Source organism: Felis catus, chromosome F1 (assembly GCF_018350175.1).
Source record: "Felis catus isolate Fca126 chromosome F1, F.catus_Fca126_mat1.0, whole genome shotgun sequence".
Lineage (NCBI taxonomy): Eukaryota > Metazoa > Chordata > Mammalia > Carnivora > Felidae > Felis > Felis catus.
In genome coordinates this window covers 41,186,064-41,211,135 of record NC_058384.1, presented here as the reverse complement: position 1 = coordinate 41,211,135, position 25,072 = coordinate 41,186,064, and the positions used below count along the sequence as shown (strand labels likewise).

The window sequence follows — 25,072 nt, the reverse complement described above, 5'->3', positions numbered from 1 at the left end:
GTCACCCAAGTCCATTGTTTTTTTTTAACTGCCTAATATGCCAGATCTTTTGAGACGCAAAGATTAAAAAAAAAAGGTCCAAGGCTTCTTAGAGTCTGGTTTTAGGGTTGATATTTGTATTATGACCCAGAATATCATATTTAGTAATTTGATAATGGTCAAAAGTCTTTGGAAATAGGAAGGAGAAAGGTGAATGAATGTCATGTATTCTCTGTCTTTTGACCCAGCTGCCATTAGGCCGACAGTGTGTGGAGCATTATCGTTTGCTTCACCGCTATTGTGTATTTTCCCACGATGAGATGATTTGCAAGATGGCTTCCAAGGCTGATGTACTAGATGTCGTAGTGGCTTCAACTGTTCAGAAAGACATGGCCATTATGATTGAGGATGAGAAAGCTTTAAGAGAAACTGTCCGTAAATTGGTAAGGTTCTGGAATCCTTCTAATTGCATATCTCAGGGCATTACTTAGTAAAATTCTTACACATATTAGTACCATTTTAAGAAGTCTTTTCTTAGTCTAATCTCCTTTAAGACCATTCTGATAGATGTGTATTAGTATCTCTTTGTGGTTTTAATTTCTGCTTCTCTAATGGCTACTGATTTATTGAACATCTTATGTGTGTACTTATTTACTACTTGTATATGTATCTCTTTGATAAGTGTCTGTTCAAATGTTTTGTCCCAGCCCCCTTTTTATTGGATTGTTGTGAGACTTCTGTGTATTCTGGATGCCAATCCTTTATCAGATGGGTGCTCTACACATATTTTCTTCTAGTCAGTGGCTTGTCTTTTCATTCTTTTTTTTTTTTTTTTAACGTTTATTTATTTTTGAGACAGAGAGAGACAGAGCGTGAACAGGGGAGGGGCAGAGAGAGAGGGAGACACAGAATCTGAAACAGGCTCCAGGCTCTGAGCTGTCAGCACAGAGCCTGACGCGGGGCTCGAACTCACAGACCGTGAGATCACGACCTGAGCCAAAGTCGGATGCTTAACCGACTGAGCCACCCAGGCGCCCCTCTTTTCATTCTTAAAGCAGTGTCTTTGTAAAAGCAGAAGTTTATTTTGATGAAGTTCAATTAAGCAGTTGTTTCTTTTTTGCATCTCTTTTATGTCCTTAAGAAATCGTATCTAACCCAAAGTCACAAAGACTTTCTCCTGTATAGTCAGTCACCTAGAATTTTTAGTGTTAGGTTTTACATATGAATCTTTAACTCATCTCAAGTAATTTTTATTTATGGTGTAAGGTGTGGTGTGGGTTGGGATGACTCTTTTCTTCCTATGGGTGTCTCGTTGCTTTAGCACCAGGTCTTGAGAAGACTGTTCTTTTTCTGTGGAAATGCCCAGGCACCTTTGTGTTGAAATTCGACTCACCTATATGGGTCTATTTCTACATTCTGTTGTATTCTCTTAATTTATGCATTTATCTATTGCTGTTACCCTATGCTGTTGATTACTGTAACTTTGTAATAAATCTTGAAATGCGGTAGTGTGAGTTGTACAACTTTGTTCCTTTTAAAAATTGGTTTGGCTATCTTAGTTCCTTTGCTTTACATATAAATTTGAGAATCAGCTTTTTGATTTCTACCAAAAAACCTGTTAGGCTTTCATTGGAACTCCATTAAGCCCATGAATATAGTTGGGAGAATTGATATTTTAACAATGTTGACTCTTCCAGTTCATGGACATAGTATATCCACCATTTATTGAAGTCATCTTGATTTCATTCATTCAGTATTTTGTAGATTGCAGCATACAGATCTTATACATAGTTTCTTGGGTTTATAATTATATACTTTATGTTTTTTGGTACTGTTATAAATGATACTTTAAAACAATTTTTATTTCAAATGGTTTATGGCTTATATTTATAAATATAATTGACTTATGTATATTGACTACTTGTATACTGCAACCTTGCTAATAAACTCAATTGTTTATTAGCTTTTGTTAGACTGTTGGGGACAGTGGTATCTGCAAATAAATAGTCACATTCATTTTTTTTTTTAATGTGCTGTTTTAGATAGAATCCTTGAATTTTGACTCCCTGAAGCCTGTACAGATCAACAACAGCTTACTCACCTTCCCCTGATATTTTACAGTTAGGGAAAACAATGCCCAGAGGGTTTAAGTGCCTTTACCAAGGTCTTATATCAGTAATGGTAACTCATTTTTGAAACTTTGAGAACTTAAAATTTTTTTCTAGATGTGGAAATTTACAAACTAAAATTGGGCAAACTGTATATGGGTCATTCTCAAGGAAAATCTGTAAAGTTGGTCCTTAATCTCGTTTTAAGTAAAAGTGCAACCATTTTTATTTCCAAGTCCTTTTTAATGATCAGTTCCAGTTTAAAACCAAAATTCATTCATTAGTGGTTTCCTTATTCTCCTGTGTCGTTGTTGGCCCTTGTAATCAGGAAGTAAAATGGTCAAAAGGTTAAAATACAGAGTAACAGTAAAACAAAGGAGCTTGGTGTCTCATAAATTGACTTAATCAGCTTCTGGCACTTTCATGGTTGGATTTGGATTCCCTTTTAGATAAGGAGAAAAGGTGGTAAACGCTTGATCTTTGAGTGACAAAAGTATATCCTAGAGGGCTCTCTAGGTGTCAGGTGGTACAAACTGCAGTTGAAATTTACTGGTTCAGTATCTTATTTTTCTTGATACTATTTCAATTAGGAAATACTTTATTATGACTGTAGTCTTTATTGTATGTTTTTCTAATATTTTGGATAAATAATAATCCCTTTAGATAACTTTTTCATGTGAGAGCTGATCTACCACTAAGCATCTTCCCATCAATAATCCCTTCATGACAGTCTTTTCCTCTTCCTTCCTTTTTATTTACTCTTGTTCTTTTTATTACTCTGAATTCCTGTATAATATTTCCTCTGAGGTAGAAAGTATATACATTTCTTTTGCTTTTACCGTCTATGTCCAGATTATGGACAGAGCCAATTTGTAGTAGAATAAACAGCTAATGTCAGTAGTTCACGATCCTGTTGATAACTGTTTTCATACATACTCTGATCACAATGACCAAACATAAGGGCCTATCTTGTCCAAAAAGAGGTTCTCTCTAAACAAATGAGGTAGTTTACCTTGCCCATAGTAGCTAGGTTGTTGTTACTTTGTATTCCAGACATTTTTAATCATGCACTCCTATTTTCAGAAGGCCCTCCCACCCACTTTTTTTTTAACTCAGCTGTTATGTAGTTTTCTTGGGGGCCGGTGGATTATATTATCCTTTGGAGGTCTCTAAAGTACACTTTATTTTAGGGAGTAATTGATTCAGAAAGAATGGATTTTGAGCTGTTGCCAGATGATGAGCGTCAGTGTATAAAATGCAAAACGACATGCTTCATGTCTGCCATCTCCTGTTCTTGTAAACCTGGCCTGCTTGTTTGCCTGCATCATGTGAAAGAATTGTGTTCCTGTCCCCCTTATAAATATAAACTGAGGTGAGTAGGAAAAATGATCTTTTCTTTGGAAAACCCTAAATCCTTAATAAAAGCTCTGTGGCATTCCTGTTCCAGGGCTGAAGTACTGCGTGTAAAATATGTGATTTTCTCCAAGCCCAGACATCTCAAAACTATGTCTGCTCCTCTGTTTCTAGGTATAGATACACTCTGGATGATCTCTACCCCATGATGAATGCATTGAAGCTTCGAGCAGAATCTTACAACGAATGGGCCCTGAATGTGAACGAAGCTTTGGAGGCAAAGATTAACAAAAAGAAAAGTATGTGATATTCTTGGTGATTGGCAGATTGGGACTGATTGTAATGTAGCCAACATAGTTACCAATGAACAGGTTACTTGAAACGACCTGATGCTGGTTTATGGAGTGTTAGCAGAGAAAGTTATAAAGCCACTAGTGGATGAGGCAGATGCCCTTTACATCACAGGAAAATCTTGATACATGAATTGTACAAGATCGTATATTTAACAAAGATCATAGTATTTGGAAACAGAATAACTTTTACACTTCTTGTCTCAGTACAAAAGTGTTTCACATTTTATATGGAACCTTAGGAAAACATTTTTTTAAAAAAACTAGATCTCAGGACACCTGGGTAGCTTAGTTAAGTGTCCAAGTGTTGATTTCAGCTCAGGTCATGATCTCATGGTTTGTGACTCACAAACAGGGTTCATGTTGGGCCGTGTGCTGACAGCAGAGAGTCTGCTTATGATTCTCTTTGCCCCTCCTCTGGTCACTCGTGTGTGCCTGCTCTCTCAAAATAAATAAATAAACATTAAAAAAAAATTAAAACTAGATCTCAAGACAGAGGTAGCATGTTATTAAATTATGGGTCTCTGGTTTATCATTGCCCCCACCTCTCTTCTCTTTTAAGTAGGCTCTGCACCCAGGGTGGAGCCCATCGTAGGGCTTTTGAACTCAGAACCCTGAGATTAAGAGTCAGATGCTGAACCAACTGAGCCATCTAGGCACCCCTCTGGTTTGTCACATTTTAGTGCTAATCAAAGTCAAAGTTTCTGTCTCTTGTTACTACCTTGAAACTCACTACTTCCTTTCCCATCTCTTTCTTTTCTTTTCTTTTCTTTTTTTTAAGTTCGTTTATTTTGAGAGAGACAGAGACAGCATGATCAGGGGAGGGGCACAGAGAGAGGGAGACAGAAGATCCCAAGCAGGCTCTGTGCTGCCAGCAGAGAACCCGACACGGGGCTCCAACTCACGAAACTGTGAGATCATGACCTGAGTGGAAACCAAGAGTCGGACGTTTAACCGACTGAGCCACCCAGGCACACCCCCTCCCCGCCATCTCTTTCAGAGTGTTTTCACTTTCTTTCCTTTCTGTAGTTCCAACAGGTAAATCTGCCCTTCTTTTACTTAGGGGAAGGTCTCAGTATCACTCTCTCTGAGCACACTGCATACTTGCCAAGTGCAGGAGACAGGAGTGGTCTGTGTAACAATAAGAATCTGCTTTTGCTCTGTTTTGACAAATCTGTTGGTTTCCATATCTTAAACATTTCAGGTCTAGACATTTCCATATTGAAGAGCAACTCTAGGCACTTGTGAAAACACTCTAAAGTGTTCTAACACTGGCTGGCACCAGTGTTAACGGGGGCACTTGGCTGGCTCTTTTGGAAGGGCATGTGACTCTTGATCTCTAGGTCATGAGCTTGAGCCTGACATTGGGCATAGAGATTACTTAAAAATAAAGGAGACTTAAAAAATAAATAAAAACACTCTACCTTCAGCCAAAAAATAAAAATGAGATGGACAAATCTGTTAACATCTTAAAACACCACAAGTATTTTAGATAACTGATAAAAGCAAACCCTTCCTCTGTGTTTCATACCACTCGTATAAACATACTGATTACAGAAAAGATGACCTTTTGTTTATTATTAGGCCTTGTGAGCTTTAAGGCTTTAATTGAGGAATCGGAAATGAAGAAATTCCCAGACAATGATCTTTTGCGCCACCTTCGCTTAGTCACACAGGACGCGGAGAAGTGTGCTTCTGTTGCTCAGCAGCTGCTTAATGGCAAAAGGCAAACTAGGTATGTACTTCTGTTTGAGGTTGCACTCTTAAGTGGCTCTACTTGGCAACCTGTTGTGAATTGGTTTTTCCTTCTGTCCTGTATTCCTGTGACACTGAATAGGGAATGGTGAATATATTATATCCTCATGGCTTCCTCGGGCCTTTGCCTTTACAGATACCGATCTGGTGGAGGAAAATCCCAAAATCAATTGACAGTGAATGAACTCAGACAGTTTGTGACACAACTGTATGCTCTTCCATGTGTCCTCAGTCAAACGCCTTTGCTAAAGGTAACTATAGAGGGATCTGTGGGAAAGTACTTTGGTAGTCCTATACGGTGAAACCTTGGTTTGCGAGCATAATTCGTTCCAGAAACATGCTTGTGATCCAACACGCTTATATATCAAAGAGATTTTCAAGAACCGTTGGCTCAGTTGTGATCATGTGACATTTGGTGTCATGTACTACCTGTGTTATAAGACCTTGCTCGTTTATGAAGTTAACATTTATTAGAAATGTTTGCTCATCTTGCGGAACACTCGGAGAGCAAGTTATTCGCAATCCAAGGTTTCGCTGTATTTTGTAAATAAATTCAGATGACATGCTTAAGTCATCTTGGGTGGTTAGTTTGTACATTTCTTTGCAGATGTTTGTAATAACCTACTTGAGTGTTTTGTGTGTGTGTGTGTGTGTGTGTGTGTGTGTGTGTGTGTGTGTATAAAGAGATTATAACAGGTCTACAAAGGAGAAATAAAGTTGGAAATTTTTACCTTGAAAGTGACCACCTGCTACTCCTCACAGTTCGTAAAAGGTCTGTGATAGTCACTAGTTTAGCTGTCAGTTGGCTTATGTGTTATGTCATTTATCCATGTTATTGATAAAATCGCATGAGATGGAAGCAGCATCACATTGAATATGTATTAAAGATTCTAAGTATGAAAGAAGCCAGTTACTGAAATTACTATTTTTATACAACAACCTGTGTTTTTTTAGGATCTCTTGAATCGTGTAGAAGATTTCCAACAGCATAGCCAGAAATTGCTTTCTGAGGAGATGCCCAGTGCTGCTGAGCTGCAAGACTTGCTAGATGTCAGCTTTGAATTTGATGTTGAACTTCCACAGCTTGCTGAGATGCGTGTCCGTCTGGAGCAGGCCCGCTGGCTAGAAGAGGTGCAACAAGCTTGCCTAGACCCCAGCTCCCTTACACTAGATGATATGAGACGTCTCATAGACCTAGGGGTGGGTCTAGCCCCATATTCAGCAGTGGAGAAAGCAATGGCCCGGCTTCAGGAGCTGCTTACGGTGTCAGAGCACTGGGATGACAAAGCCAAGAGTCTTCTCAAGGCCAGGTGAAAAAGCAAACTCACCTCTCTCTTGGGGAGGGTTGGGTAATAATATCCATGTTAGAGCAATAGAGCACAGTCGTTGGCATGTGACAGGTGTTCAGAAGCTACAGTTGTGCGTGTAGAATACACGTAGAAAAGAAAATAGTGGAGATATTTGGGGCTGCTTTGGAACTCGGGTAAAAGAATACTAGTTTCTTCTTCACTGATTGTGAAGTGAATGATTCATATGGACTTGCCTTTTATAGAGTTGTTTTAATGAAATTTTTTTTGGAAGCCGATGAAACCATCTTTGAGAGAATAAAAGTTTTACAATTAAGTGGAAAACTATTTAAATCCGCAGTTAATAAGAACGCAAGGAGTTTTTTGAAATGTCTGAGAGTTAATATGCACTGTTCTGTAAAATGAAGATAGTGCCAGTAATTGCCAACAGGAGTGGGAATGTACATTTGTGCTGTTGCTTAGTAATTCAGGACACCTTATCTGTGTTTGAGAGATTTGATTGGACTCAGGCAAATCATCTGAGTGGAGAAAGATCAGCCCCTCCCTAATTCTGCTTTCTGTCTGATACATCTTCGTTGGTCCAATTGACAGTGTTAAAAAATTCATGGTTGTAGACATTCTTTTGTAACCCTAAAATAGTGGTCGTTGAGCAGAGAGCACAACATTTTTTGATGCTATGCTTTTGGTGTGTTGATACCCTAGAGAATTAAAATTTTCCTAACAAAATTACATGAGTCTTGACAGTATATGTAGTAAAACATAGTAAATTATCACTAAGTTACCATCTGCAAATGAAAAGTCCGTGGTTATACCAGCATAAAATCAATAATAAGTAGAACTTAAATGCTTTACCGAGTCATTTCCTTTATCTTAGGATGCTCTTAAGTTTTATGCAGACATTTGAAACTTTTGTTAAGTTGTGATATCTAGTAGCTGTTGACATTTGAAAAAATGTATTTGCTATACTGAATTTCCTTTGAAATGGTTTTTCTAGTTTCTTTAGGAAACCTTAAGAAAAATGAACCACCATATAACATGTTAAGTAGTTCTTATATTTCATTTTTGTAGACCTCGGCATTCATTGACTAGCCTTGCTACGGCAGTTAAGGAGATTGAGGAGATCCCCGCTTATCTGCCAAATGGTGCGGCTCTGAAAGACTCAGTGCAGAGAGCCAGGGACTGGCTTCAGGATGTAGAGGCCCTGCAGGTTGGTTTAAGAAAAAAATGTCTTGGGTGTGTAAGTGCATCTAAGAAGAACAGTAATTGAAAAATTGTAAAGGGTACTATGTTGGATCTCACCACACAGATTCACTGTTTTTGGTTGGCCAAATTAATAATTATAGTCAAACTTTTTTAAGCTTATTTATTTATTTTGGGAAAGAGAGCGAGAGAATTCCAAACAGGTTGTGCACCACCATTGCAGAGCCCAGTGCAGGGCTCGATCTCACAAACTGTGAGATCATGACCTGAGCTGAAGTTGGACACTTAACTGACTAAGCCACTCAGGCGCCATGATTGTATTGGAACTTATGTAGGTGTACTTACCTACCACCTATTACCCTGACCGTTTGGCTCAAATATTTAAAGTTTAGATAATTCAACCAACTTTTTTCTGGGAACTTGGGAGCCTCTCTTAACAAACTTGAGTACTTGGTAGAGGATTGAAGAAAAACTAAAATTGAACTTGTGGGAGAAAAGTAGTTCCTTCCTTCCTTCCTTCCTTCCTTCCTTCCTTCCTTCCTTCCTTCCTTCCTTCCTTCTCTCTTTTCTTTTCTTTTTAATTTTCTTTTCTTTCTGAAAAAATTTAGATTTAGGCAGTGGGATTCAGTTTAGATGATTCCAGTTTTGTTGGCAACATCCAAAGCATCATAGTCGGGAGCCAGTCAAACATATGCCTTCTCTCCATTGGGCCTGATCAGTGTGTGTTGACCTTGCCTTCTCTCCATTGGGCCTGATCAGTGTGTGTTGACCTTGTCCACGTCAGTGTCCTAGAGCTTCTTCATAGCCTGTTTGATCTGGCGCTTGTTGGCCTTGACATCCACAGTGAACACAAGTGTGTTGTTGTCTTCTATTTTCTTCATGGCTAACTTGGTAGTCAGGGAGAACTTGATGATGGCATAGTGGTTAACTTGATTCTCTTGGGGGTGCTCTTTTGAGGATATTTGGGCTGCCTTTGGAGACCCAGTGTCTTGGGCCATTGGAATGTAGGCGATTTGTGGATCTTTTTGTGTGTGTGTGTGACTGTGGATGCCATTCAGCACCGCTTTCTTGACCTTCAAAGCCTTTGCTTTGGCTTTGGGAGGGGCAGGGGCTTCCTTTTTTTTTTTTTTTTTTTTTTTTTGCCTTTGGTGCCATCTTTGTGGAAGGGTGAGAAAGGTAGTTTTCAATCTTTGATGAGTACAAGTGTCTCTTGTTGGTTTGTTAATCTGGTTGTTTGATTACATAGCCAAACTAGGCCCCAAGGCGCAGAAGTTTTCACCAAGTAGTGATTTAAACAAAAGTGCCTCCTGATCCCTACAAAAGAAATGAAACTTAACAAGTTCCAAAGTAATTCTCTATAGTAATTAGCACCAAATATATGTGGTCCAATGTTAGATGTTATATTTAAGGAGTTGCCTATATATTAAAAAAAGAGTTGAATTCACTTGTAGCATTATCAAAGTACAGACAAAATGCATTCTGTGATTTACCCAGTTTCAGCTGGATAACTTCATTCGAAAAGTTGGTGGGGAGTGTCTTCCTTTATCTCTGTAATCATTGTAAATCAGTAGTAAGTCTAATAATGGACCTATTGAGAAAAAAGACCTTTGAATTATTTAATGGGCTAGGTTTTTAAAAATTTAGTCTATCTCATTCTTGAGTCTCAAGTTCTGTTTTGTTGAAGCCATTGGATTCTAAGAATAAAATACTATCTGGTTTTCTGAATATTTAATTTTAAGTAGTGCTAATTGATCAGTTTCTAATAAGAAATGCCAAACCACACAGTTTTAGCCAGATGTTTATAACAAAATATCTGCGTATTTATTTTAGTTAAAAGGGAAGAGAAGATATATTGTTTGGTAAATATTATTACATAATTAAGATGTGACCCCAATTAGCCAAAGAAGAAATGAAGGGAAGTATTTACTGTGTACATAAACTTCCTTAATGGGAGTTTTGTTGTTTTTAAAAAAAATTTTTTTTTAATGTTTATTTATTTTTGAGACAGAGAGAGAGAGAGCATGAGCGGGGAAGGGTCAGAGAGAGGGAGACACAGAATCCGAAACAGGCCCTAGGCTCTGAGCTGTCAGCACAGAGCCCGACGCGGGGCTCGAACTCACGGACCGCGAGATCGTGACCTGAGCCTGAAGTTGGCCGCTTAACCAACTGAGCCACCCAGGCACCCCCCCCCCTTTTTTTTTTAACGTTTATTTATTTTTGAGACAGAGAGAGAGAGAGCATGAACGGGGAAGGGTCAGAGAGAGGGAGACACAGAATCCGAAACAGGCCTTAGTGGGAGTTTTAGATGCAGGTTCTTGTCAATGATGGTTGGAACTATAGTGATTAGTTTTAGTTTTGGTCCCCCTTTTCACTTATGATTGATGGCAGCCAGAAAGGTAAGGTGAGGTCATTGAATTAAGAAGAGATAAGCATGTGAAATCAGAAAGAGGACATATTTCTGGATAGTCTTATACTTTGTTCATATTTTGTAATGTATATGTTACTTACTACTGTGTTTTCAATAGTGCCCACAAGGGCAAAAATAAGTTTTGCTCCATTCCTGAAATAATAGCCTGATCTTTACTTGTATCATATACTTAAGGACATAATGGAGAGGTGTGACTAACAACAAGGAGCCTTTTCATATTTAGTGGATTATGTATTTTACAATGTTATCCAGTATTCTCTTTATACACAGGAAGTATTCCATTTGTTTCTAAATTGAATACTATAAGATAGCATATAATTTGTGAGTCACCTTTTTTAAGTGTCCAGCAGAACAATTTTGTCCGTACGGTTCCAGTCCTGTAAGAATAAATACCAAAAGCAGCGAAACATTAGGGCGCCTGGGTGGCTCAGTTGGTTAAGCACCAGACTTCGGCTCAAGGTCATGATCTCGTGGTTCGTGGGTTTGAACCCCATGTTGGGCTCTGTGCTGACAGCTCAGGGCCTGGATCCTGCTTCAGATTCAGTGTCTCTCTCTCTCTGCCCTTTATCGGCTCACACTCTGTCTCTCTCAAAAATAAATAAACGTTAAAAAAAAAAAAAGGCAGTGAAACATCAAGCTTCCTGTCTGTATTTAGTTTTCCCCATGTTTCCCAAGAATGTCCCTTCTGGTTGTTTATCTAGTCCATGACCACATGTTGCACCTAATTGAATCTTGCATTGTTTTCCTCCTTACCCTACTTTTTTTCATGTCAGTGTCTAGAACAGTTATCTTATGGTAAGTTCTATCTTCTAGATTTGTCTGGTTATTTCTTTGTGGTGTATTCTATCTTCCGTATTTCCTGTAAATTGGAAGTTAATTTCTTAGCCTTAATGGATTCAAGTTAAATATTTTTTACTTAGAATAATATTGGAATATCAGGCGATATTTGTATACTTTGTATTGTATCACATTAGGAGACACATAGGATGACTTACTTAGTGATGCTAAGATTTACCATTGTATTAGAGCGACATCAGTGTCCCCTGCCCCGCAACTTAATGCTTTTATTCTTCCACTTTGGGTATCTCATTCTCAGAGTCCCAGTACTGACAGCATCAGCATCACCTGCAAGCTTGTTAAGAAATGCAAATTCATGGACTCTTCCCTGGTGACCTCAATCAGAATATCTGGAAATGAGGCCCAGGAAACTGTTTAAATAAGCTTTCCAGATGATTCTTAACACATACTAAAGTTTGAGAAGCAGTGGGACTTTTCACCTCATTTTAGTTTTCTGAATAATTTTAAAGTTTATTTATTTTTCAGAGAGAGTGCACATGCATGTGTACATGAGCAGGGAGGGGCAGAGGGAGAGGGAGAGAGAGAATACCAAGCGGGCTCTGTGCTGTCAGCGCAGAGACTGATGTGGGGCTCGAACTCACGAATTGTGAGCTCATGATCTAAGCAGAATCAAGACTCAGACTGCTTAACTGACTGAGCCACCTGGGCACCCCAGTTTTCTGAATGATTTATACTCAGTTAATTTATCATTGGATGGATTGGAATAAAGTACTGTTGCTTTTCTTTAAGTCAGTGTGAAAACCTGTTAGTTATTGCAAGTCTACATTTCTGTTGAGTTTTTTTCAGGCTATCTGTAGGGACCAAGATGACAAGTGAATTTAGAAGGGCATAAAAACTCAGAACAAAGGGATCATCATAGTGTATGTCATGTTCATAGTTGTATCCTTGGGACCTAGCACAAAGTAGGTCTTTGACTATTTGTTAAGTGAAGGAACACAGGCCATCCCTAACCCCATCACTGTTGGTCAGCTGGAGGTTTTGTTCATCAACATCTATGAACTTAACATGTTGAAATGTAGGCCTCCTCTGAATCGTGCTTTTCCCACTTCACAGAGTTGTGTTCTTTTTTCTAAGATGCTACAATTTTTCTTGATACACTAGGTTGGAGGACGTGTGCCAGTGTTAGACACACTCATAGAACTTGTTACACGAGGCCGATCTATCCCGGTACATCTGAATTCTTTACCAAGACTGGAATTACTAGTAGCTGAGGTTCAGGCTTGGAAAGAATGTGCTGCTAATACATTCTTGACTGAGAATTCTCCATATTCTCTTTTAGAGGTAAGTTTTCAACCAGCCCTTCTACAAGACCTTAGATCTCATAGCTTGTAGAACATGCAGTCCCTTCCCTCGCAAAGGTGGCATCCCTAATTGATCTGTCATTCTAGGAGTTAGTTTTTTTCAGTAGAGCCATGAAGATTCTTCTAAACTTCCAGTGAAATAACCTTTAAATGTTACCTGGATTACATTTAGGATAGCATTTGATGGCTAAAGAAGAACATTTTTCTCGTTGAAGTTCCTCAATCTGTGTTAAAATTGGATTTTTAACCTTGGCCATGCTTCACCATTTGCATTTAATAATCCTGTAAATGATCTCATCCACCTTTCATAAAGTGCTATAGTTGTACTTTTTGTATTTTTTGTTAAGCTGATGCTGGTAGCGCATTATGACTGGAATTGGTATATTTCACATTCAACTTATTGTTTAATCCAACCTAAAATCAAAGTCAATCTTTTGTGAGATTCCTCCCTTTCTTCCTTTCTTCGAAGAGGAGAGTTTTTTGGCTTCAGAGCAGCATGTTACAAAGAAAATGTTAGATATGAAGAAATTCACATCATTTCTACTGCTTAGGCTTTTCTTTGAGGACTTCCTAATGCTTTATCTGAAATCCATTTTACTGGTGGTTGTGCTTTGTCCCACATTAGGTGCTGTGTCCTCGATGTGACATTGGCCTTTTGGGATTGAAGAGGAAGCAGAGAAAGTTAAAGGAGCCCTTGCCAAGTGGAAAGAAGAAAAGCACCAAATTAGAGAGTCTGAGTGACCTGGAGAGAGCTTTAACTGAAAGCAAAGAGACTGCTTCGGCTGTACGTAGCGGGCCTTTTTCTTCTTTCTCTGTTGCTTAGAGAGGATGATTGCTAACCTTTTCTTATGCACAGGAATATTGGTAAGACATGTACAAGAATAACCTTAAGAGCACTCCGTTTTACCAAGAATGCTTTCTGAAATTATCAAATGTAAAAGCTTTGAATAGAAGATGTGTAGAGGTGCAGCAGAGAGAGGGGCCTCCCAGTCTGAGTTTTGCAGACTCAGTCTTGTCAGTGCCTGTGAGTCGATCAGGGATGCTGACTGTGGATGTCAGGGTGAACAGATAAGTGAGACCTCAGTGCCAACTTACTAATTTACAACAAGATGTACACTGCAGGGGTGCCTGGCCAGCTCAGACCGTGGCATGTGTGATTCTTGATCTTGGGGTTGTGAGTCTAAGCCCCGTGTTGGGCATAGAGCTTACTAAGTAAGTAAGTAAATAAATATATATACATACACATAAACACACATACTTAAAAAATACGCTTAAAAGTGTATTGGATACCTTTGAGTCTAACTGCATTTGGTAAGCATTGTTGATTCAAAGATGGTATCATTTTAAGAAGCTCATGTTTAGTGAGCGATAGTATCGGGACGAAAGATAGAGATGTGATTTGGATGCTGACAATTTTTTTTTTGTTTTTTAGTTGAGCTATAAATGACATGTATTAGTTTTAGGTGTGCATCATAATGATTTGATTGGTCACTACAGTAAGTCTAGTTAACATCTGTCACCATACAAAGTTAGTTTTTTCTTAGGATGAGAACTTTAAAGATCTACTCTCTGAGCAACTTCCAAGGATACGGTACAGTGCAGTATTAATTATAGTGAACATGTTGCACCTTATATCCTTAGGACGTATTTTATAACTAGAAATCCATAACTTTTGACTACAGTTACCCAGTTTGCCCATTCCCCACCTTCTGCCTCTGGCAGCCACTAATTTATTCTCCGTTATCTGTGGGTTTGGGTATTTGTTTAGATTCATACAATATTTGTCTTTCTCTGACTTCTTTCACTTAGTCTAATGCATTTATATGTTGCAGATGGCAAGATTTCCCTTTTTTTAGGTTTTTAATGACTGAATAACATTCCATTGTATATACATATACTACATTTTCTTTATCCATTCATCCATTGATGGACATTCAGGTTGCTTCCATGTCTTGGCTGCAAGACAGTAATGATGCTGCAGTGAACATGGGGGTGTGGATATATTTTTGAGTTAGTGTTTTTCTTTCCTTGAGATAAATACTCAGAAGTGGAATTGCTGGATCATATGGTAGTCCTATTTTTAATTTCTTGATGAACCTCCATATCGTTTTCCATAGTGGCTGCACTAATTTACATTCCCATCAACAGTGCATAAAGGTTCCCTTTTCTTTACATCTTCACCAACATGTATTATTTCTTGGTTTTTTTGATAATAGCCATTCTGATAAGTGTGAGATGATCTTGCATTATGATTTTGATTTGCAGTTTTATGGTTGACCATCTTTTCGTGTACCTATTGTCATCTTTATATGTCTTCTTTGGAAAAATATTCAGATCCTCTGCCCATGTTTGCTTTTTGCCATTAAATTGTGTGAGTTCTTTATCGATTTTGGATATTAACCCCTTATCAGATATGTGCTTTGCCAGTATTTTCTCCTATTCTGTAGGTTGCCTTTTTATTTTGTTGCTGGTTTTCTTTGTTGTACAGAAACTCCCTGGTTGGATGTAGTCCCATCTGGAGGCTTTAAGTAGCACAAAGTGATGCCCATGGTAGAGCAGAACTGTAGCTGCTACGACTGGAATAGAAGGGCTCTGTCTCTGGCTAGGGCACTTTTCTCCCTGGTCTGTTCCTTTGTAGCTGCCTGACTTCTCTGGTGATGGACATGGGATTGCCTTGACTTGTGTGTTTTGACACAGACTTCCTCAGTTAGGGCATATTCCTATACTGAGTCAGGTTCTAATCAGGTTCTGCTGCTTGAGCATCATTCTGGTTTTTTTTAAGGTGCTATTATTTCTGTGGTTTATTTTTGTAAAGATACTGACTGTTGGCTTTTTTTTTTTTTTAAGTTATTTATTTTGAGAGAGAGAGCATGCGAGCAGGGAAGGGGCAGAGAGAGGGAGAGAAAGAGAATCCCAAGCAGGCTCTGCACCCCAGGTCTTTTACTGTCTTTAACATTAAGGCCTTATACCTGTGCTAGACACAGCCACTGTAGATAACGAAACCGGGTCCCTCATGAAATAATTAAATAGAAACCACTTTTCTTACACACACACGTGCACACATGTGTGCATGCTGTAAAATAAGCTCATTAGGGCATGGACAATAGCAGCTTGCTTTTCTGCAGAGTGTCAGGTGTACTTGAATCGTAAAGTCTTTCCTCTCTATTAAAATGAGAGCCGTGTGACAGGAAAGTGCTGAGTTCATTTAACCTGTTTACACGACTTGAGAATACACATAAACAGAATCAGCTTCACAGTAGAAAGCTGAAGTGATCCTGTACATATTTCTGGACAATATTTATGATATGTCCATAAGTGGAATCTTTACATGAAGACACTAAGCACCTACTATATAAGAGGTCCAAAACATAAACAAGTTGAGGTATTACAGATTTATTCCTTATGCACCATGAAGTAAAAGCTGTCTAAATGTGATAAACTAAAAATCATTAGCTACAACAAGAGTTAGCCTTACCACCTTGAACTTAATAGTCTGGGTTTCCCCAATAAAAGGCTGGACCACAGTCCTCTAGCACTCCACTGATAGACAAATACAGGTAAATAGGGGGAAACTGTAGATTTTTAAAACTGCACTTTCCCCTCTAGAAACAGAACTTATAGGCTGCAGGAGCCACTCCATTCCCCAGTCCTATTCCCAGCTCCTTGCAGTGTTAACCTGTCACAGTTAAAACCATTCCCAGTTATCACATCCACCCACTTCAGTCCCATCATGATTCGCCAGATGAGGTGCCCTAAGTCATAAGGCCAGAATGAACTCTCCATTATCCCTTTTTGGAACGGAGAAGAAAATGTATGAATGAATGTTTAAGGAAGAAACAAAAAGATGTGGAAATAAATTAGGTAACAAACCTTTGGTATATTTTTAAAATATTCTCTAATTTCTGTAGACGAAAACAATGTACAGGTAGTATATGTGGGTTATGTGACTTCTAACTTAGAAATGGAGAGCAAACGGGCACTTGGGTGGCTCAGTTGGTTAAGTGTCTGACTCTTGATTTCTGCTCAGGTCATGATCTCACAGTTGTGAGATCAAGCCTCACGACGGGCTCTGCACTGACAGCGTGGGGCCTGCTTGGGATTCTCTCTCTCCTCCTTTCTCTGCCCCTCTCCGGTGCACGTGCTTGCTAGCTCTTGCTGTCTCTCTCTCTCTGTCTCTCTGTCTCTCTGTCTCTCTCTCTCTCTCTCAAAATAAGTAAATAAATAAACATTAAACAAGAAAAGAAATGGAGAGCAAATGGCATCTCTTTCAGTGTTCTGCTATGAAATCAGTAGGTAATGGATGAGTTTTTAAGGCAGAGATCCACTAAATGGGCATACACTAGACTCTGAAAGGTACAGTATGCAAAGTTCAAAGCAGGCAGTGTCTTGGGCGCCTGAGTGGCTCAGTCAGTTGAGCATTCCAGCTCTTGGTTTCGGCTCTGGTTGAACTCTCAATTTGTGAGTTTGAGCCCTGCATCGGGCTCTTCTGCGCTGACAGCGTGGAGCCTGCTTGGGATTCTCTCTTCTCTCTCTGCCCCCTCCCCCCAAGAAACAGAGACCTCAGTTACCACTGTGTAGTGGCTACTCTAGCGACTTTTCCATCTAAAGTAGCTCTCTAAAAGAACACAGAAGCTATTGGAGCTATGCAAACATGGGGAACCTCAGCAATCCGGACGTGTAGAATGTGAAAGAAAGCCCGTGTCTTTCAAGAGAAAGTTTTCTAGGAAGGAAATGCTCAGGGAAGTTGGACTTTCAGGAAGTAGTGTGTGCAGTGTAATTGCTCACACTGTTTGTTGTGTGCCTGGCAGAGAGCGCTCTATCACACATCTCTCATTTAATCATCAGCGCAGCCCTGTGAGGTGGGCTTTACTCCATTTAACTCCATTTTAGACATGTGAAAATTTAGCCCAATGGAACACACTGCCCAGGGTCGCTCACACCAGTCAGTGTGACAGAGCCAGGATTCAAATGCAGATCATCTACTTTGGGACCCTAGAGTTTTAGGAGTGGGCTGAATTCCCTCTGGCATTGTCCTTGACCGTGAACTCCTTTTTAGATGGCAACACTTGGGGAAGCTCGCCTAAGGGAAATGGAAGCCTTGCAGTCTCTCAGACTAGCCAATGAAGGGAAGTTGCTGTCACCTGTCCAAGATGTGGAGCTGAAAGTCTGCCTGTGTCAGAAGGCCCCAGCTTCCCCTATGATCCAATGTGAACTCTGCAGGGATGCCTTCCACACTAGCTGTGTGGCAGTACCCAGTATTTCGCAAAGCCCCCGAATCTGGCTTTGTCCCCATTGTCGGAGGTCAGAGAAACCTCCATTAGAGAAAATTCTGCCCCTGCTGGCCTCCCTGCAGCGTATCCGAGTTCGCCTTCCCGAGGGAGATGCACTTCGGTATATGATCGAAAGAACCGTGAACTGGCAACACAGAGCCCAGCAACTGCTTTCATCAGGGAATCTCAAATTTGTGCAAGATCGAGTGGGCTCCGGACTGTTGTATAGCAGATGGCAAGCTTCAGCGGGACAAGTGTCAGAGACCAGCAAGGTGAGTCTGAAGTTTTCTTTGCCGGTTATTGGAAATCTGCTGGGCCCTGAACCTCTTCCCTGAACCTTCAGCTCTGGTATTGCTGCTCTTCCTGGTGGTCCCTTAACCAGCACTCACTTTTTAGCTCCCCTCTTGGAGGGGTGTGTGTACCTACATATGGGTTGTTTTAGTTTCCTCCGCTACTAGCAGTCAGAAGTTGTCTCTCAGTGAGGCAGTCTGTTTCTGTAGAGCAGATTTCACCTTATCACATATACCTACAATTTTCCCATTCGTGTGTATGAATCTAGGTACGTATTTAATATGTATGAATTTTTATAATTTTTTGCTTGACTGTTTTGCCCCCCCTGCTTCCTCTCATGGAAGCCTTTGGGTAGAAGGGAAGGAGGAAAGGCAGTGGGTTTCATACCGTCTGTGATCTTTTTGCCAAAAGCCAGATTCTTCTGACCATCATGGGGATGGGCAGAGTCTTTTGTCTTCTTCTGTAGAAGGTGTCTACAGGAAAAGAATGTGAAGATACCAGAAAAGTACAATCAGGAGGGCAGTATTCAACCTTCATAGAAATTTGACCTGATGACTTTCAGATATAGTACAGATTTCTCAGGCAGGGACTCACAGCTCCCTTGTGCTACTAACACAGACATGAAGTATAAGAATCGCATGTTAAGCAGATCAGAGATAAGGACAAAAAATTATTTTCTCATATTGGTTTCCTTTTTTTTTTTTTTTTTTTTTTTTTTTTGTAATTTCCAGGCTTTTAAAATACAGTACCTGGCACTTAGCAAATGATGAATTAAATTTTTGTGCATGGATGAGTTGAGGTTATTTGGGCAACCTACAGTGGAGATTCTTTACACAAGATACGCCAGAGATTTACCTTTATTAATGAAGGGAGAGGACACAATTGTTACTTGTTTACTAGTTCATGGTCAAAGGAGTGTTTCTCCTAGCTTCTTTAATAAACACTGAAGAGTGGATGGAGGTGGATGTGCATGAGATCTGGCAGTTCCTCAGTTGGTTTACTCAAAGGGGCACACATCTGTGTTCCTTGTGTTACAGTCTTCATTAGGAGACTTGCCCAGGGAATAAAAAAGAGACTTACATGGGGTATGATCTGTTCTCATGCAAAGAAAATGACTTATTTCCCAATGGTGCTCTTGACCTCTCTGAAATCAGTCCAAGTAGAACCAGGAAGACTGAAGGATTGGTGGATATGAGCTGATGTGGCTAAATTTAAGATACTTGGAGACTTTTCAGTTGGGAAGACTTTCTTTCCTGTTTTCCTAATTGATAACCCCAAACTACTTTCCTTGGACTGGTGGGAGAATTTTTAATCCTGAAGAAGCCTTACTATAAAATGTTTTCCTTCCATTAGGGATCTCAACCCACTGGCACAACATCCTTTTCCTTGCCTGATGACTGGGACAACAGAACCTCATATTTACACTCTCCCTTCTCTACTGGACGAAGTTGTATCCCCCTCCATGGTTTGTATTTATTATTATTGTTGTTGTTGTTGTTAGGACTGGGTAGTAATAAGTGATCTTGCAGTAGGTTTTTGTTATAAATGTTCAGATGTAAAAAAAAGGCTTTATCCTCAAATGTCAGATATGAGTTACTCTGTATTTACAAGGTAGAGAAGGATCATGTTTGAAGGTTTATAAATGCAAAGTAAATAGAGAAAGTCTTTCATACAAGTTTTCAGGGATGAAAGGGTTAACCCCATGCCAACTGACATTTAAATACCAGTCACTTCAGTCAGATGCTAAGTCAGGGCTCCCTTGGGAACTTAGAGATAATCCATACTTGAAACCTGCCTCCCTTTTTCCTTATACAGTTGACTCTTGAATAGCATGGATTGGAACTGCACAGGTCTGCTTATACAGACTTTTTTCAATAAATACAGTCCAGTACTGTAAATGTATTTCCTCCTCGTTACGGTCTTCTTAACATTCTTTTTCCTCTAGCTTAGTTTATTATAAGAATACAGTGTATAATACACAAACATACTCAAATGTGTTAATCAACTGTTCCATGTTATCAGTAAGGCTTCCAATCAGCATTAGGCTATTAGTAGTTAAACTCTGGGGGAGTCAAAAGTAACACATGATTTTCAGGGGTTCAGCACCCTCCACTCCCACGTTATTCAAGGGTCAGCTGTACTTACTATGCAAGACTGCCCCATGAGTTCCACCCAAAGCTGCAGCTGGAGTCCGGCTCCTTAGTCCTGCCAGCACAGCAGGTGTTTGGTAATGGGACTGGAGGTACTTGATCAGCTCAGATTGCCTATGCCCTGCCCTGAGGGCAAAAGCTATCCTGGCAGAGGTACTACCTCTTCTGTGTTAGCAATAAGTAAGGGAAGAGGGGATTCAGTGTAGAATTAGTACTTCCCTAGCAATCAGAAGACAGAACACCGAGTTTGGGCTCTGTTTCATTGTGGCTTTTAGTCACAGTGAGCGGACCTCACTTCAGTTGAACATAATTTTACAAGGAGAGGGTGCCAGTGGTATGAAGGGTGGTCCTGCTTTTCTTGCAGATCTGAGTGACCGTGTGAAACGCTCTGTCTTGTTGTCATGAGACTTTGGTGTGATCTTTCGCAGGTGTTAGCCCAGAAGTGAATGAGCTGTTGATGGAAGCTCAGCTGCTCCAGGTATCCCTTCCTGAAATTCAGGAACTTTACCAGACTTTACTTGCAAAGCCGACCCCTGCTCAGCAAACTGACCGGAGCTCACCAGCTAGACCCAGCGGTGAGAAGGTGGGTTGTCTGATGGGCAGCTGGGGAAGGCAGTCTGGGGTGGGGAGACTGATTCTTAGTGTCATTCCATCTAAATAGTTTGGTGAGTGAGATGCTGTCTTTGATCCAGAAGAGGATGCAAACCCTCTACCTCACAACCCCATTCCTAAGGCCGTCAAAGAGCAGATAGGTGCTAGGCATCACTTTGAGCTCACATCCTGGAGTTTGGTGCTGTTTTGTAAGTGACTATGACATTTTTTTTTTTCCTTTCTAGCCCGGTGCTTCTCCTCATCTCCATGTGATAATAGCTAGAAGCAGAATTATTTTTTTTCTGTAAGAGAAATACTGTAGAGATGAAAATGTAATTATAGCTGGGAAGGCGCCTTCTTTTGGTATAAAGCCTTCCGAATTCAAAGAATATCTCGGAGTTAACATTTAACAGATGCTTTAACTGCTCTACCCCTAACAGGACAGATGGGGTGAGGACTTGGTCACCAGACTTATAGGGTGCCCATTTTGAGTGCTGACTTACTTGAAGGGGTAGATACCACGTATGTCTTGTTTCTTAGCATGTGAAGATGCTGCTGTTTCTGTTAGTGAGCTAGCTGACCTGTGACATTGAAAGCTCCTGAGAATCTAGTGAGGATAGGGAAGAATCTCACTAAAGACAGCACGAGGACGATATCATTTCGAATTTTAGTTTTCGTGATGCTACCAAATAGTAGTGTTGTAGTACCACTGTTGATTGTGTCCAATTAATGCACCTTATTTCTATAAGGGATGGGGATGTATATCCTTAAAGAAGGAACGTATTTCCATGGTTCCTGAGAAGTCTGTAGGTCAAAGGATAACCATACACTCTTAGAAACTGCATAGTAGTCAGTCACTAACAGATTTGGTGAAAAGAAAAATGTAGGCATCTCTCCATCTCCTGGTGCTAATTTGAAAGCTAATCATGTCTTTAACATTTTCTTTTTCCACTATTTTTGATAGCACTAACGGTTAAGTCAGTTAACTCAAACAGGTTGTCCTACAGGACGTGAGGGGAGGTGGTGGCAGTTTGTTAGGATGCAGTATTTTTTTTAATGTTTATTTTTGAGAGAGCACAGGTGGGGGAGGGGCAGAGAGAGGGGAACAGAGGATCTGAAGTGGGCTCTGCACTGATAGCAGCGAGCCTGATGCGGGGCTTGAACCCATGAACTGCAAGATCACGATCTGAGCTGAGGTCAGATGCTCAACCGACCGAGCCACACAGGTGCCCTGCAGTTTTGTTGTTGTTGTTGTTGTTGTTGTTTGTTTGTTTTTTTAGCATTTTTAATTTATTTAAGTCCTCTCCACACCCAGTGTGGGCCTTGAACTCACAACCCTGAGATCAAGAGTCACATGCTCTTCAGACTGAGCCAGCCAGGTGACCCAGGATGCAGTATTTTTTTTAATGTCGATTGGAGATCATCTGGTGTCTCATACAGCTGACACTTAATTTCACTAGTTTGAGTAATGGGCAGACTGTAGGCTGAAATTGAATTTGTCCGTCCTCCACCCAGAATGACTGCTGCCGTGGGAAACGAGATGGAATCAACAGTCTTGAGAGAAAACTGAAGAGACGCCTGGAAAGAGAAGGCCTCTCCAGTGATCGGTGGGATCGAGTTAAAAACATGCGGACCCCCAAAAAGAAGAAAATCAAACTGAGCCACTCCAAGGACATGAACAATTTCAAGTTAGAGAGGGAGCGTAGCTATGAATTAGTCCGTTCTGCCGAAACTCATTCCCTGCCCTCAGACACATCCTATTCTGAACAGGAGGACTCTGAGGATGAAGATGCCATCTGCCCAGCTGTGAGCTGCCTGCAGCCAGAAGGAGATGAGGTCAGTGAGGTTTGGGCCATAGAGGACGTGCTTTCCCTTAACTCAGAAACCCTGTAAGCTACACCTCATCTCGCTGGGTCTTTCTCTTCTGCTTATCTGCTTTGAGCTGATCTGAATGGATTGCTCAGCCCTCCCCCACTGATATCTCTGCTCTTACCATCGTTCCTGGGTCTTCTCCCTTTTCTTGAAGAAACTCTTATTCTTCCCTTTTTCCTTTTCCTGCTATTCCAGCTTTCACCGTCCCGGCGCTAAGAAGGTGGGAGGGATGCTGATGTAATGCCCTTTTGCTTACTTATCACAGGGCGGCGCTGTCTTAACCCCAAAGCAGTCACGACTTGAAGAATGGCTTTGACTTGGTTGCTTTGGCTGGTGGGCCAGCTACACTCATGTGGCGTAGCTGTTGTGCCAGAGGTCCCAGTGGTGGGACGGTGGCCGTTAGTGGCAAACGGCCTGAATATCTTGAGGCTGGCCTGCCCAATTTTGAATCACCTTTTTTCCTCTGAAAACCCCATCTCCCTGCTCTTTGTAACCAGGTGGACTGGGTCCAGTGTGATGGCAGCTGCAATCAGTGGTTTCATCAGGTCTGTGTTGGTGTTTCTCCAGAGATGGCAGAGAAAGAAGACTACATCTGTGTGCGCTGTACTGTGAAGGACGCACCAAGCCGAAAATAAAACACACACACACACACGCACACACACACACGCGCACACACACACACACACACACACACACACAAAACACCCCCCCCGCCCCCAACCACTTAACGTAATTCAGGACTCCAACCAAGAAGATTTCTTCAATTTCTCAGCAAAGCTACAGGACTGGTATTCAAACCAGCCTGTAAACGGTGCTATTTCTATTCCTTACGGGATCATTTTTCCAGAACTCTTTGAAAAAAAGAAAAAAACAACTAAAAAAATTTTTGACACTTTTTGTATTTTTTTCCTTAAGAGCTGTTTGTGGTTGTTGAGGTTTGAAATGCTGACTGTTTTTTTGCAGGGGTTTCCACCAATTTGGAAGGCATTAGAGCTTGCACCTTTTCATGTACAGCATTAAAATCTTACCTCTGTCTGGGATTTACCGGCTTAAGAGTCCAACTCAGTTTCAGTGCCCAGAAGGGCACCAGAAATTCCAGTAAATCCTCATTTGAGGAATTTCTCTCTTGTTTACTCTGTTACCATATTGGGGAACTTAAGTTTTTCACTTTTGGGGTTTTTTGTTTGTTTCTTTATCCACTTTTCTTTTTCCTGGTAGACTAGGTTTATTTATCTAAGCAATAACTTCTATGTTGGTTTCAGTGGCTGGAATTAAAACAAAACAAAACAAACTTCCAAACAGTGTGTTGGTGCTTTAGCATTTGGTTGATGTACAGAACACGAATGTCTAGTTTCTAGTGTCACTGATGAACTAGTGATGTAGAAAAGAGACTGCTCTGTAAGTCATTGCCACAGCTGTATTTTGGCTTTCTCCCTGCCCCTTCGTTCCTCTCCTTATTTTTTTGGTAGCTTGTATCAAATGTTGCAGTTTATATTGTGGAATAAATCCTTGGTCCTAATTTAACACTAAATGCTGGTTATTTAGAGCCATTAGACTGCAGCTTCTCCCGCCCCTCTACCTTGTGGGCTTTGAAGAACTAGAGGGGGGTTGCTTGCTTTTGCCTCTGCCCAACTAGGCCCCAGTAGCAGTGGACGATTCTTTTGTATCCTGCTCTGTTTGGCGGGCCATGTGCCTCCAGTCTCCACTAATAAAGAACCCCAGCCAGTCTCCATGGAATAGAACTTGTCTTTAAAGCCATGCTGTTTTTAAATAAGCTTTTCAGAATGGTGGCAAATCATTCCAATGCTCAAATCGGTCTTCCTTGTGGAAATGAAGTCTTTGTTATATTTGAATTGACAGGGAAACTGGGTTTGGGTTAAGATGTCAGAAGAGCATCTGAGGAAGATGATCCTCACGGAAGGCTGCAAAAATATGGGTTGAGGGACAGCAACAGCTTGTGACACCCAGGCTCTGCGTCCCTGACTTCCTTCCCTGTCTCTTTCCAACTCTAGCTGTCGTTACTGGTTGTCAATAGTCCATAGCCTTTCCCTTCCTTTTCTTTTTTTAAAGGGCTCTGTTCTGCGGTGGAGAAGACATTCTGGTGAACAGAGCAGACTCTTGCTTGGTTTTTCTCCTTCTGTTAGTAATATTTTCCCCCACATTCTATAGCCATAAACCTGGAGATGGGTAGAACTAGTGGGTCTTTAATAAAACAACAAAACAGCAGTCTGTGATGTAGCAGAGATTTAAATGTACTAC

The 25,072-nt window shown here is 40.5% G+C and overlaps 1 protein-coding gene across 5 annotated transcripts in view; it reads left to right on the top strand.

The window, feature by feature from the left end:
- The window catches only part of KDM5B (lysine demethylase 5B), an 80,488-nt gene that overhangs the window by 52,943 nt on the left and 2,473 nt on the right, over positions 1-25,072 (top strand). For 3 of the 5 annotated variants that reach the window (XM_045049239.1, XM_023247928.2, XM_023247926.2), the window contains exons 14-27: positions 228-422; positions 3,278-3,459; positions 3,615-3,739; positions 5,375-5,525; positions 5,682-5,796; positions 6,500-6,855; positions 7,921-8,059; positions 12,440-12,619; positions 13,265-13,423; positions 17,696-18,181; positions 19,554-19,665; positions 20,779-20,933; positions 22,457-22,777; positions 23,311-24,337. In XM_045049239.1, coding sequence (XP_044905174.1) covers positions 228-422; positions 3,278-3,459; positions 3,615-3,739; positions 5,375-5,525; positions 5,682-5,796; positions 6,500-6,855; positions 7,921-8,059; positions 12,440-12,619; positions 13,265-13,423; positions 17,696-18,181; positions 19,554-19,665; positions 20,779-20,933; positions 22,457-22,777; positions 23,311-23,448 — 2,814 coding nt within the window. In that variant the 3' untranslated portion in view covers positions 23,449-24,337. The other 2 variants (XM_045049237.1, XM_023247927.2) reach the window with 2 other exon arrangements.